Here is a 15,706-nt window from a genome sequence, read left to right on the forward strand (position 1 = left end):
TCCAACATTTGTTTGATTTGTTGTGTTTCTGGATCTCTATTAAGAAAATTTCGGCCTGTGCCAAGGAGACCTAGGATTTCTCCTATTCCTTCCTGTAATGTTTTCAGGGTGTCTGCTTTTACTCCAAGGTCTTTGATCCATTTGGAGTAATGAAATAATTTGGATTCAGAAATGATTTGAATAAGAAATATAAGTTGATAAGAACAATTTTTTCATTAGTGTTATTGATATCTTCTCCATCACAACCCAGTATCATTTCCATGAACATGCAGGTTAATAGAATACTAAGTTCTTGACACTCAGCACTTCCAAGGGAAGAATTATTACCACTGTCACATAGAAGACAAGGATTCTTCTGACTGACTGGTGGGAACCTAGACTAGATCCTTGGATGCTTCCTTAGGGAGGGAAATTAAACAGTTCCACATGAAAACCAGTGCTAGGTTCTATGTGGCTCTCAGTTCAGACCAGAGGAACCTTAGGTTTGGCATTCAGTTCGATCTGTTCACCAGCTTTTCCACGTTCATGGACTAACTTCGTAACCTTAGGCATGTTTCCCAATTGCTTCCAGTCTTCATTTGTCTATCTATAAAATGGAGCTAACAATACTGAGCCGCAAAGGCTCTTTAGCATTAAAGATGTGACATGCATGTTCCTGACAGAGCAGACACTCCAGATGTGTGAGAGGTGGTAGCAATTTGCAGGGGGAACTGTATGAGCAGTAGCTTTCTCTAATGATGTAAAGCATGCTTCATGTGAGGAGAATGATTTCTTGATGTTAATATTTAACCTTCTGCTATTGTCAATTTGGCGAAGGTTAAGCTTACAAAATGTATAGAGATTTCTGATTCATGACAGGTCAGTCTAAGCATATCTTCAAGGCCATCCTGATAGGACTTTAAACTAAATTTCAGACTAGAATGAAATATCATTTCAGGTTTATCCTAGTCCTCTACAAAGTCTGAGGATCTGCTTTTACATCAGGGAGAATTTTGAATAAACTTAGACAATAAACAATTTGCTTTGTAGGTCATTTTTAATGAATGCCATTTAAAAATGATACTGACTGAACTTAAACATCTATTGACTCTAGCAACAAAAAATTTAAATGAGAAAGTTAAAGCCAGCCTCACTCTTGTAGAATATCAAGTCATCAAAATTAAGACAAACGTTGCCAGGTGCAGGTACCCAGAAGGCTAAGATCTGAGGATTCAGGTTCAAAGCCAGGGCCAGCAGAAAAATCTCTGAGACTCTTATCATCAATTAAGCAACAAAAAGCTAGAAGTGGAGCTGTAGACTAAGTGGCAGAGCTCCCTAAGCTGTTCTGACAGCACATAGGACCTCATTTCAAGTCCCAGGACTTACATACACAGAGAAAGAGAGAGAGAGAGAGAGAGAGAGAGAGAGAGAGAGAAATCTATTGACTATTCTTAACATTTAGCTGTAGCCATAATAATATGTAAAACAGTGAATTATTAGGATACAAAGTTACTAGAAAAATACATATCCCATCCCTTAGCTAGAAAGGTTCCCTTGCAAATGTAGCCTGCATATGTATATCTCAGTTAAATGACTTAAATTGCAATTTAAGATTAGAAAGCATGAGCATTTCCTGATCATATCATTTGTGGGTATACACAGCCTGTGAAGATACAGAAAAATGAGGTGCATCTGAATCTGCTGTAGTGTGGAAGTGAAAAGAAATCATTTCCTCAAAACTTGAGGGTGTGTACAGACGAAAAAATCAATCAATGATTCCATTTTAGATGTACTTTCCTGCCCAGCATTTAATCCTGTTTTCAAGTGGAATTATTAAGGTTTAAAAATACATAATTTAAGGGAAGTGCAAAAGCTATTTAGTCTGTTGTCTTCCAAATGCATTAAAAATATCCCTTTTGTAAGGCGTCTTGGAGGAGCATGCAAATTACAAGGCTGGTGAGAACCAGTATTGAAAAATACTGTGCTGTATCTTCATGTGATGTTTAAGACAATTACTGGAGGGAACTACTACCCACATTTACTTTCAGAATCATTTCTGGAGAACAGCTAAAAATGCTGTTAAATATAAGAGACGTGATCTGTCAAAATGTATTAAAATGACACAGTGCTAATGTGAGTTCAACCTAAAAAAAATTCATTCTCTAATGAAATGCTTTATATAAACTCAGGAAGGCTAAGAAGCACAGTTCTCTGCTAAATTAGCTAGTATTAGAGACCCATGGTGGTGTGGTATAGAAATGGTAATTTGACTCCCTGCAGTGGCATACTAATGTCCTTTAATATATATCCATAAGTATATTTGCTTTTCTGAATAAATCTAAAGGGACTAGAAATTACTTTCCTTCCAAAAAGAGAGGGGAAGGATTTGGAGGAAGCAGGTGTGGCAAAAAGAAGAGACATTTATTTCCCCCTTCCCACCTCCTCATATTTTCCCTTATAAAAACATGTACATTGACACACATGTTCATGCACACACACTAAGTGTAGACATACTGAACACTTCAAGTGTTTTCTCCCTTCTTTCTCTAAAATGAAAGTGGCAAGTATGGAATCCAGGCTTCCTATCCCTTCATTTAGAATAGTGAGACTCTCCATCCATCATGCAATGATGGATGAATGGATAAATGAAGACTACCTAGTCTTCATTTAAGAAAAGGCAAGCTTACATTGACATCACAGAAAGGAGTGCCAGGAGCAGATCAGAATCCAAAATATTTTATATCCTCCCAAAACTTGGTAATGAAGTACCAAAAGACTTCACAGGGGTCAAACTGGAGAAAATGAAAAGCTGGCATGCTCTCCTGATGATTTATTATTTGCTCAGATTCACAGACTTTATCTGATTCAATTATGAGGGCCCTGTTCAGAGGTACCTGTCAGAGAGGAACTCATAAAGGTGAAGAAAGTTATGGTGAATATTTTCTCCTTGTCCCACATGAAAGGCAGAAATAAAAGAGGGAATGTTCCTGAATCGTAGGGATTTCATAACCCACACACAGGTCTCAAAGTCTCCATTTTCAAGATAAAATTGGTGCTGCACATGGCAGATTGGATAATCATCCAGAAAATGCTGTGTGAAGAGGAATTTACCACCTTAGATTGAGTAGGTTTGTTTTCCATGGTCTAGCTGGGCTACATCATCCTCATTTCTAGTTTGGAACTCCCTCATTAAGGGGGATTTAGTCTCTTCAAGTTTTCTATAAGCTATGGAGCTCTGGAGCGGTTTTCTTTCGTACTGTTGAATCAAATTACAAAGCTAGTATTTTTGGTTCTGATGTCTCAAATATAGCTAATTGCCATCAAGGAATGGGAAGCTGTGAAATTACATCATCATTAACAGGTTGACCTCTTTTTCACCTTGTTCCAGGCTCTCTGATGATCAGGGCCAATTTTTCTGCTTCCAACCTATTTTACCTTCTTCCCTGCCTTGCCCCATTCATTGATTGTCCTTCTGAATTTTCTTTGTAGAAACCTTACATATTACTATACTGTGAGTTTTTTTACCTGTTCTTCCCAGTGCTCTCCCAAATGTATTCTTGGTAATGTGTCCCTCAAGTGGACATGGTCCCAAGGTATAGTATCAGGTTGTTATGGATTATAAGGTGCCCATAAATCACCTGGATTGCTTGACAGTGATGAATATTCTAATTTTGTTGTTCTGTGCATTACTCGCCAGACCATCAGGTGATTCCAGTGCAGTTGCTGCTGAGACCACTTTCAGAAACACATCTATGCCTGGGCTGTGGGCATTCACGCCTGTGTGAAATCCTAGCTCCTCAGGAGGCTGAGATTTGAGGAATGTGGTTCCAAGCCAGCCCTCACAAGAAAGTCTGTACGACTCTTATCCCTTATTCACTTCTAAAAATAAGGCCAGAAGTAGAGTTGTGGCTCAAGTAGTAGAGGACTAGACCTAAGTAAAATTAGCTCAGGGCCAGTACCTAGGCCTTGAGTTCAAGCCCTAGGACCAGTATAAAACAAACAAAGCAAAACAAACAAACAAAAAAAGGAAAAGATAAAGAAAAAGAAAAGAGACACAGCCCAGAGAACTTTTTTTAGGTTGTTAGCTTTCTAGCAATAAAGTTACATGAAATTTTTTTCAGAACAACAACAAAAAGAAGTGTTGATTTTTTTTTCATTAATTCCTAGAAATGCCATCCCAGAAACATTAGAATGTAGACATTTTTTTTTTATTCTCTTCCTTCCTGGCTGGTTGAACATATACAGGAGAAAGAGAGCTTAATGTGAGTTAATGAAATTGCTATTAATCACTTCTGGAGAAAATGTAGGAATTCTAAGAACATGTTATAATTTGCTTCACTTCCGTACTGCCTCTGCCAGCTCCATAGTTAAAAACAACAACAATTGTTTATGAAAAGGGCAGGTTCAGGAGCAAAATAATGCTTTTGCAAAACTCAGGAAACAGTATCAGAGTCTGTAGACTGTGCTCTTCCAACTGGAGAATCCTGTATTTGTAATAAATTCCTTTTGCTCTGGATGAGTTCTGCATTTTCAATGAGGTTAACTTGGCAACATCCTAGTTGATTTTAATAAAAATAGCTGCTTTGAGGACAGGGAGCTGAGGTTGCCAAATTTACAGCTGCCTTGCACAATTACTCTTACACCTCCTTCAGGGCTACTTAAAACCAGTAAGCAAATTAAGTGTATCGATTGCAATTTTGTTGGACTAACCCCGTTTATTTTTTTTTCTTCAGGAATACACTTGATTCGTTTTAGTATGTGTCTGTTCAGAGTGGTCTCTTTTCTTTTCAGCCATAACACAAAGACAACATCATGGCTGGATCCACGACTTGCGAAAAAGGCTAAACCTCCAGAAGAGTGCAAAGAAAATGGTAGGTTATTAAGTTTTTATGTGGTTTCAGCAATGCACTTTGAGAATGTGTGTGTGTGTGTGTGTGTGTGTGTCTCATCCAGAGACTCACCAAAAAAACAATCTTGTGGAAGCAATTTTCTAACTGTAATATTTAATGCTCAGATAGGAGAGAAAATTAACTCCACATTTTAGCAGGGCCATGTGGGTTTGCTTTTCTTCCCTGAATATCACATCTCTGTCATCTCCATGGGTTCTGTTTGACTCCTGGCCTGACTTTCCACCACCTCCTAAGGACTTTTTGTTTGCAATATGTCTCTATGAGCACTCTGATCTTTCCACTGGAGTCAGATAGGATGCGAAGACAAATAGTGTGGTGGAATTACAAATAATATCTGATTTTGTGTTCAAAGGAAATGCATTCTGCCAGTTATTGAACCAATATTTATATATATACATATATATACACACACGTCCTGTTTTTCTTTTAAATACATAAATAAAATAACCAGTTGCATGATGTCTTAGATTATCCTTGCTGTTTTCCAGTTCTCAGTGTAAACATTACAGACTTGTTTTAAAATAGATTGTTTATGTGCATGTGAAGAATTTTTAAAAAGTAACTTAGATTAGTAGATGAACAAAAATCCCTGATTTTTCTCATAAAGGATATAGATAAATTCTGTCATTGATGATACTTGTATGCTTTTTAAGATATTGAATTTAATGTTAACAGAATACTTAGAATCTAGCTAAAATGATAGTGTGTTCTGCTGATGGTTTAATTGCCCATATTCATAGTCTTTAGCTTATCAAACTACTGGAGCCCTGTTTAGAGGTACCTGTCATTGAAGAGCTATTAAGGGGGGGAAAAGTGACTGAATATTTGAACTTTTAGAAAAGTTTTTATAAAGTCAGCTTTTAAAAGACCTATAATGTTGAAAGACTATTCATTTTAACAGCAATTCTAGCTTTCTCAAATATTATCATGCATTCCTCTTATAAGACAACTCTTCAAAGTTTAGACATAGTACTTAGTTAAAAATGACAAAATGCAGTTTTGTGTATATATAAATGTATAAATATCAGTATCATATTTAATTTCATATCCATATCCATAATTCTTTCCCTCCTATATCTTAGTATAACTCTGTGTGATTGAATTAAATAAAATTATTACATGATCCGAACTCTTGTGCACAATTAGGTTACATTTCATTGACACCAATAAGACCTCACTGGGAATTGTGATAGGTTATAAATTAAAATGACCTGATTTGTTATTCCTGAGCATTGCAATTTACTTATGCCACAGATGTTAGACTCCTTAGTACATACTAATTAAAGTGAATTGAATATTTTTGCAGTTCTGTGACATATGAACTTCTCAGCTGCCTTGCTTCTTTCAGTTGTTCTTTTTATTTTAAAAAAAACTATTAGCCAAAATTTTAAATCTTGCAGGAGATGGATGTGTATCATTTTGTATTGTTATAATATTTCAATGTGATCAGTTTTTAGTAAATCTGAATTTGTCTGTCTTCCCAGGGTGGTATGCTTAAAATACAATGCCAATGACCTATGAGCTACATTTAACTGAAATATGACTGCAGAAAGCCAAGCAAGGTGGCTTATATCTGTAAGTCCAGATATTTAGGAGGCAGAGATCTGGAGGACTGAAGTTCGAGTCCAACCCAGACCAAAATTATACATTAGTAAGCCCCTCTAGTCCTAGCTACTGGCACTGTAGCCAGCCTGAACAAAAGCAAGAACCTATATGAAAAATAACCTAATAACAAAAAAGATCTAGAGGAGTGGTTCAAGTGGTCAAGCACTTTGTTAGTAGGCCCAAGGCCCTGCATTTACACAATATTGAAAAAAGGAAGGAAGGAAGGGAGGGAGGGAGGGAGAGAGAGAGAGAGAAAGAAAGAAAGAAAGAAAGGAAGGAAGGAAGGAAGGAAGGAAGAAAGAAAGAAAGTCATAGAAAAGAGTTTATCAGGAATATTTACAGCTGTTCAATTACTATTTGTTTTCATTTTCTACAAAATAAATAATTCATAGGCTTGAGTCCACATATTATTGGAATGTTACATAATGGAAACTACATCTAACTAATTGTAATGATTTTATTCTATACATACAGTTTCTTGCCAAGAAAGATGGTTTTAGGTAACATTATCACTATGCTTTTTTTTTCTTTTTGTTTAAATAGTGTTGGCTGCCGTTGTTTGTTTAAAATGTTCACTGTTAAGAGAGTGCTCTTCAGCCTGCTAATCAAATCAGTAGTAAATCACACATTAGCTCAGGCATACAAAGTTAGTGGAGCAGTCTTGTGAATGTAGGAATTAGGGTAAAATGTGTTATTAAAAAATGTAACTGAGCTTGGAACCAGTGGCTCACTCCTATAATCCTAGCTACTCAGGAGATTGAGATCTAAGCATCATGGTTCAAAGCCAGCCTGGGCAGTTAAATCTGTGAGACTCTTATCTCCAGCTAAACACCAAAAAAACCAGAAGTGGAGCTGTGGCTCAAGTGGTAGAGTACTAGACTTGAGTAAAAGAAAAGAAGCTAAAGGACAGCATATAGGCCCTGAGTTCAAGCCCCAGTATCAGCACCAGAAAATAAAAATAAATTGTAACTGTTGCAAATGATGACATTTTTCTCTAGCTAGGAAGTCCGATTCTTCTGGTGGACAGATAGAGGGAAACCTGATTACCCTCATCCAATCAGAATCAAGCTAGCAGTGTGGTGGAGTGGGTTCTGCTATGACTCAGTCATCTTTAGTTTGGTTGCATTTGTGTGCCAGAGTTTTTACCCAGCAGACTAGTGCAGGTTGGCAAGCACTGTCTAAACAGGGCCAGATAGTAAATATTTTAGGCTTCCTGAATCATCTCATCTCTTGGCAATTACTTATTGTGAGAAAACAGCCAAAGTCAATATATAAAGGGCAGGGATCTGTACCAATAAATCTTCATTTATGAACATAGAAATTTCAACCTTCCATACTTTCATATACCAAAGTATTAGATTTCTTTTGACTTTTACCTTAACCATTTAGAAATGTATAAACTGTTCACTTAGGGACTGGATTTAATCTACAGAAACATATCAGCATCCTGTGTTTATGTGAAGGCTTTCCTTTGATAGTTTTGAAACTAATATTTTACGTACTTTGCTCTCAGAAGGCTGAGATCTGAGGATCTCAGTTTGAAGCCAGCCCAGGCAGGAGAGTCTGTGAGCTTATCTTTAATTAACCAACAGAACACCAGAAGTAAAGTGTGACTCAGGTGGTAGATTCTTACTTTGATGAAAATAGCTAGGCTCCCTGAGCACACGTGCCCACGCACGCGTGTGTGTGTGCATGCACACACACACACACACACACACACACACACACACACACACACACACATAGGACAAGACAGAAAGAAAATTTAAAGTGCTTTTTGAAAGTTTTATTTTTCCATGGAGACTCTGAGGCTTCAGAATTTGACCATGTCAGGGGATAATTGGCCCCATTGCTAAAATCTCTCAGGCTTACATTTTGTCACTCAAATCTCTGAAGTTTACTCAGTTCTGCATGGTCCTCTAACTTCCATCGGAAGCCTTTTCCCCAGGCCAAGTTTCATGTCCACAGAGCTAACTCCTGTACCTCACCAAGTCCTCTTCTCTTGAGCCTTAGATCGTAGACCTTGTTGCTCCTGCAGTTTTGGGATCCCCTGAAACTACTTATTTTTAACATTTTAACTCGAATTACTATTTTAGTATCAGTTCAAGTTCTTCATTCCATCCTTCCTAGAAGGGAAAACTGTAGTGAAGTAGTTTTGAAATTGCGTATCTTGGGTGTTACTGATCATAATATCATTTTATTTTAAGTGATTATGGCATACATTATGTATGTGTACATACTACAAATGTAACTGTAAGCATGGGAATATGAGAATTCAGATTATGGGCACTTCATCAGATGAGTTACACAAGTGCACATAATTTCTTGTCAGTCACAATGAGAGGAAGCTAAGTGAAAGATCAGTGGAGAGACATATCAACTCATTTAGGATATCCTTTAGCAGAACTGAAGGTACAGTAGATGGCAATCTTCAAGTAAGGGAAGCTAATCAAATCAAGAGTGAAAGGCCTTGAATCCAAAGCCTGGTACCAGAACAAAAGAATTGTTTATTATTATCTTTAGGATAGAGGGAAAAATACTCAAGTATTTTCTCCACCATATCAAGGGATTAATATGGGCGGCTCTCTTCAAGTGAAATGATGCATCTCAAAGAAATACTTATTCTGTTAAGGTTAACCATTTTACCTTTTTATTTAAAGGATAATTCTGCTGCTAAACAAAAAAAAATATGTTTCTTTCTCCCAAAATACAGTGGAAAATGCCAAAGTCATCGTGATCAGAGCATTCGTCATAGCTCTGTGCATTTCTGGCATGTTAGCTTCGGTCTACAGGGCAGAAAAGAAGTCTCCACCTACTACTGGATTCTAATAATAGGATTTGGGGGTGTGCTGTTTAGCAAGCCAGGGTAGCCTTATTTAAAACCCATAGAAATAGCAGTTAACTGTTAAAAAATTCTTATACAAAGTGAGTTCAATGTGTATGAACTACCACCATATTTCTCCCTTCAGAATCAGCAGTGTGGAATTTCTTGAGACCTTTTCAGTCATAGACATTGTGACACACACAAGTTAGAGAAAACATCAGCAGTGAAGGAAGCATTATGGATTTCTTTTTTTCCCTTGAAGTTGAAGTGTGATCCAATTTAATAGAACCAACCAATTATTGGTGGCACACACCTGTAATCCTAGCTACTCAGGAAGCTGAGATCTGAGGATGGTGGTTCAAAACCAACCCAGGCAGAAAAGTCCATGAGATTGTTTATCTCCAATTAAACAGCAAAAAGCCAAAAGTGGAGCTATGCCTCAAGTTGCACAATGCCCCCCAAAAAAGTAAAAACACAAAGCCCTAAATTCAAGCCCCAGGAAAAAGGTAATAGGACCACATCTTTACATTAAGATGAAATTTAAGTGTGATTTGGGGTCAGGGAAAGATGATGTTGAATCAAACCCAAATCTGTGTGTTCTTGTGTATGGGAGTCCGGGAATTCCTTTCCTGCAGAATGGGGAGTGTGCCTATTTCTTGCAGACAACTGCAAGTACAGAAAACCTAAGAATTTTTGCCCCATAGCTTCTAAATTACTATGTATTTCTTTTCTTTCAGATAGAAGTCAGAGCCAACAATTGAGCCTCATAAAAGATGCCAGGAGAGGGGAGGGGAAGGAAATTCAGAGTAGTAGGACTACCTTAGTAAATTTAAAATACTTTAGGATTTATGGGGGGATTGAATTTAACAAATCCTTGTAGGCTAAAATTATCCACATAGCTAATCCTAGCCTGATATCAATAGATTGGGGTATCCCTTTCTGTTCTGTTAAACTATCAATTCTCATAAAAATTTTGACTGGGTGGCTTCATATCAGTATTTGATATCTACAGGAGTGAGTTTTCTTATTTTACTACAGAAAAAGTATCACACCATCTTCACCTATTTACATGACAACACATTTCACCTTACAATAACTAGTGCTTTCAATTATTTAGCCTATCTTTCAAAAATTGAAATATATGTGGAGAGAGTAAACCATATTTATATAGTTATTAAACAAATTTTTCAAGAGATGGGGCTTATCCTTTAAAAAAATAGAAAATACTATGTTTCAAGTCATTTTAAAGTAAGTTTTCTAAAATGACAGAAAGAGTTACATATTTATATTTTCAAATTTTATTCTTACACTGCTTACATTCTTCTTATATACAGAGATTCTGCCTTGCATTGTCATTACAATTTACTAATAACTAATATCCTAAGTTTCAAGAGAATTATAAATGAATTAATTCCACTTGTAAACATCTAATTTTTTTTAATCTGGTAAATTGGATAAGATTATGTTTGAATCTTTTCTACTATGAAGAATTCATGAAAAATATTTTAACAATATTTGCTATTCAAGTACTAAAAGATCTAAATTATTAAAATATATTTATATGTAAATACTGATTATCTATCTTGAAATATTAGCATTTGAATTTAATTTTGTTTCTTTGCTGATAGCTTGGATATTATTACCAAAAATGAGAAAATGTCAAATAATTTAATAGAAGCAGTTCATTGTTTCAGTTAACTAGTAATCATAATTTTCTATAGCAACACTTTGAGTTTGCTCCATTATGTAGCATAGTACTCTTTCTAGTAATTTTGGCTCCAAATTACTCTGAATATATGAAGAATTTAGGCATATATATTTTCAGTCAGGTAACTAATGCAGTTCACTCAAAATAAATCATGTAGGATGGGCATTCCACTTTCCATTGGTACCAAGTTTTAGGTGGTCTATAGTTACTACCTGTTCTAAGTGGTCTGAGTATTTGGTATTAGTTTATATAAAGAGCAAGCGTATTAAAAGAAACTGGCCAGCTACTTCCCAGAGTGTCTGTACTCTTTCACATTCTCCTCAGCAGTGAACTGGTCATTCCATTTCTCTGAATCCTTGGCAGCATTTGGTGTTATAATTTTCTGGCCAGGTTCAATGGTTCATACCTGAAATTCAAGCTTGCTGGGGAGATGGCAGTAAGAAAGGTTACAGTTGGACTACAGCTCAGGCAAAACATCAATTAGGTCTCTGGGTATGGTGGTGCACCTTTGTAATCCCACAGGAGGCACAGGATCTGCTCTATTCAAAAACTCAAAACTCTGTCTAAAACATAAAGTAGGAAGGGTCAGAGGTGTGGCTCAATTGGTAAAGTGCCTGCCTAGCAAGCATGAGGGTTTAAGTTTAACCCCCAGTACTGTTTTCACTGTATTTGATGTTGGTTTAATTGGGGGAGGAGAAGGAAAAAAACCCAACATGTTTAAATAGGAATACAGGTTGACCCATTGCAACAATGAGATGTAGAAGACTCTATGTCAAAAAACACACTTTACAATTTAGGCAGGGGTGAGGGGGTGGGGGGTGTAGTTGTGGAGGTGGGAAGGAAGGGATGGATGGTAGGGGCAAAAAAATAAGAGGAGGCAACAATCCTTGATAAGAAATGTACTCATTGCCTTGCTTATATAACTATAACCCCTCTGAACAATATTTTCACAATCAAAAGCTTATTTTAAAAAGTAAGCAGTTTTCATTTTCCTTTTAGCCATTCTGATGATATCTATTGGTACTACCTATTAGTTTTCATAAACATTTCATGTAATTACTTGTTAGCTGTCTGTCCTTAAGTAGTAGAATGCCAAATCATGTCTTCTGTTCAATGTTGATCTTTAAATTGAATGTTCAAGGTTCTTTATTTGTTCTAGGTAAGAGTCCTTTCATTAGATATGGTATTTACAAACACATCCCTTGTCTTTTCATAGTCTTCACAGGTCTTTTGCAAAGAAATGTTTTGTATTGAATGAGTCTAATTTATCTCCTAAAAAATAAATCCACTAGTCCTAGATCCTGAAGATTTTCTCATTTTTCCCCAAATACTGTATAGTTTTATGATTTATATTTAAGTGCCCTACTTTTTTGTTTATTTGTAAATAAAGTTGCACTTCAGTTTCTTTTTTCTTTGCCTAAAGTTATCCTATGACCTTCACACCATCGGTTGTTGAAAGGCTAGCCTTCCTCCAATGAATTGCATGTATTTCTTTGTTATATGTAATTGGGTTCCATTCATCTGTGTGTCTGTCCCCTCTCCAGTACCATATAGTACCATATTGTCTTCATTATGTAGCTGTGTGGCAAGCCTTCATTTGGTACAGTGATCTTGCCTACTTTATTCTTGATCAAAATTGTTTTCACTGTTTTTAGTCCTTTGCTTCTCCACATAAAGTTTTAGACTAAGCTTGTCTGTGACTGTAAACATTTTGCTGGGACTCAGATACAACTCGCATAAAGCTCATAATTAAATTTGAAAACAATATCTTTAATAATTTGAGTGTTTTCATCCATGAATGTAAGTCTTCCAATTGTTTGACTTCTTTGAAGTCTTCCATTAACATTTTGTGATATTCAGAGAAAGTATATCAATTGTGCTTTTTAGTGGACACATCAACATATCAGGTTTCAGCAATGTAAAGGTTACTGTATATTTAATTTCAGTTTAACAGTGTTTATTTTTATTATCTTTAAGTAGTTGACAGAGATTTTAATTCAACATGTCAGTTTATAATGAAAATGCATCTTGATCATTATCATTACTTCTATCATTCCCTCCCATCTCTCCAAACCCCACCCATCTCTTCACATTTCCTGGTTCCATTTTCTCATATGTACATTGAATATTGTGACTTTATTCACCCACTCTTCCTCTCTCCATTGATCTGCCCTCTCTTCCTTTAGCTTCCTCTACCCCATTCAATAATACATGCTTCATTTTCCAGATATTCCTGGTATTTTGTTACATTCTCAGTTAGTTGCTCAAAGGAGTTACATCATTTCAATCTTCCCCTTTTTCTAAAGATACAGAAATGTAATTGATTTTTATCATGTTTTTATTGAATCCCATAATCTGGCTGAACTCATTCATGATTCATAGGCATTTTTTTCTTACATGCCTTATGATTTCTACCTAAAAAGTTATTTTCCATTTATATAGTCATAAGATGTTTCTTATTTAGTCCATTGATATGATATAGTTATATGAAATGATTTTTAAAATCGTGAACAAGCTTTCATACTGAAGATGAGTCTCACTTAGTGTGTAATTCTTTTTATATATTTCATTATTCAACATGCTAATATGAGACTAAAGATTTTTATCTCTACATTTTTTAGCAGCATTGGTTTGCAGTTTTCCTTTTATGTATACATTTTGGGGTATCAAAATAAGGTTGATATGCACCCGTACCTCTTCTGTTTTCTGGGAGAAATTATATAAAATTGGTGTGATTTTTTTCTTTAAATTTTTGGCAAAAAAATCTGTGAAACTACCTGGCTTTGAGGTTTATCTCAAGGGAATTGTAATTATGAATTCAGTTGCTTTGATAGTGATAGAATTATTCCACTCATGTTCTTCATCTTATTTTAATTTTGGCTATTTGTGGTTTCATAGAAACTGGTTCATTTCTTCCAAGTTGATGGATAAGAAAAGTTATCAATTTTTTCCTAAGGTTTTGAGATTGTTAAACAAATTTTATGCATTCATCTTTAATTCCATTGCTCTAGCATTGTTGCAGCAGGATTTTAATTTATATTATTTGATTTTCTATTGATAAATTCAATTTGGTGCTTTTTAATGCTGCCTGGTTTAAAAATCCTTGTATCAATATTCGCATTTTTATTTATATTAGTGCCAGTTGATTGTATCTTCTCATCCAATTTGTGATTGTTCTGGTTCTTAGAAATGAGGAGTTACAGTTGAATTTACCCCAGATATTTAAGATAGAGTCTTTGAAAAACATGGGCATGCCTGAAATCTTTTATTTTAGTAGACAGTGTTCCTGTTTGGGTTTGGTGCGTAGGTTCTGGCCTATTTTTTAAGCTGTGGTTCCAGGTGCAATTTAATTTTTGAAGCCTTTGCAATGCTATTTAGGTCTCTTGAGTTCTTCTGCCTTGTGAGCTTCTAGTCCATCCCTTCTGGTGCAGAAGTGGTTGCAGAAGATGCTTCTCTAGGTCATCCATTGTCACTAGTATGGACATGAGCTGCTGAGTCTGAGTGGTGTAAAGTGTAGCTTTAATGTTGCGTCCTACCCATGTGGTCCTGGCAGAGGTATAGGACAAGGAAAGTTGCCTACATGGAATCTGCAGCTGTCACCAAGTCAGGACCATCAAGCTGCCACTGCTCATGAAGAGTGTGCCAGCCTCTGTAGGTACTATTAATGCTGCCACAATAGGAGAAAAGACCCTACCACTGGAATTAGGGAGGGGTCAGACATGAGGCTGCCCCTGTCTCTCTGATCCTTTTTTCTGTCTATGTTCCTTGAGACATGTTCCCCATTTGATTTCTTCCTCCTTTTGAACATATGCCTGCCCTCTATTCCAAGCTAAAATCTCCTGATGCCTCGTCTGACACAGATGAGAGACTATAGAAAATAGAAGCACACTGTGGCATAATTCCTTAACTCATAAGGCCCCTAGACAATCTATCTACTGTCTTTCAGACTTTTTTTTAATGATTGTCCATTGAATTATTTCCAGAAGTTTTAGTTGCATTGAAAGGGAGGAAAAGAAAATGAAAATTAAGTCTACACAATCTTGCTCAAGACCCAATGTCTAAATGTGGCATTTTTGAACCAAATGATAATGGCATTTAAAGGTTTAGAAGCATTTTTGCATACATTCACTCTATTGGAAATACCATCAGGGTGACATACGTCCAAGTTTTTAATTCCCATTTATCAGATAATGATGCTGTTAGACTTCAAGGTCCTCCTTCAACAAGTATAAATAGAAAAGAATAAAATCCAGGGCATTGAGTTTAAGATCAGAATTGGTGTTATATCCATTGAATAGACCATATGATGCCACACTGCAGCCAAAAAGATTAAATTGAAAGAACTGGTTAAAAATAATCCCATTGGTTGGGTGCAGGTGGCTCACGCCAACTCAGGAGGCTGAGATCTAAGGATCGCGGTTTACAGCCAGCCCAGACAGAAAAATTCATTAGACTCTTATCTCCAATAAACTACTCAGAAAAATCTGAAAATGGTGCTGCAGCTCAAAGTGGTAGAGCACGGTCCTTGAGCACAAAAAGCCTCAGGGACAGCACCCAAGCCTTGAGTTTAAGCCTCAGGACTGGGGTGGGGGGGGAAGCTTTCACCTTAAAATTTTGCATTTAAACTGAAAAGAAAGTTTTTAAATGCATTCTCAGAGTTTTCTCTGGGCTATCACATCC

The 15,706-nt window shown here is 36.3% G+C and overlaps 1 protein-coding gene across 1 annotated transcript in view; it reads left to right on the forward strand.

Moving 5' to 3' along the window:
* Magi2 (membrane associated guanylate kinase, WW and PDZ domain containing 2) overlaps positions 1 to 15,706 on the forward strand; it is a gene marked incomplete at its 3' end in the record, with an annotated part of 913,285 nt that overhangs the window by 499,268 nt on the left and 398,311 nt on the right. The window contains exon 7 of the mRNA XM_013035261.1: positions 4,771 to 4,850. Within this exon, the coding sequence (XP_012890715.1) occupies positions 4,771 to 4,850 (80 nt within the window). The remainder of the gene's footprint in view (positions 1 to 4,770; positions 4,851 to 15,706) is intronic.

This window comes from Dipodomys ordii, unplaced genomic scaffold, assembly GCF_000151885.1.
Source record: "Dipodomys ordii isolate 6190 unplaced genomic scaffold, Dord_2.0 Scaffold207, whole genome shotgun sequence".
Taxonomy (NCBI): domain Eukaryota; kingdom Metazoa; phylum Chordata; class Mammalia; order Rodentia; family Heteromyidae; genus Dipodomys; species Dipodomys ordii.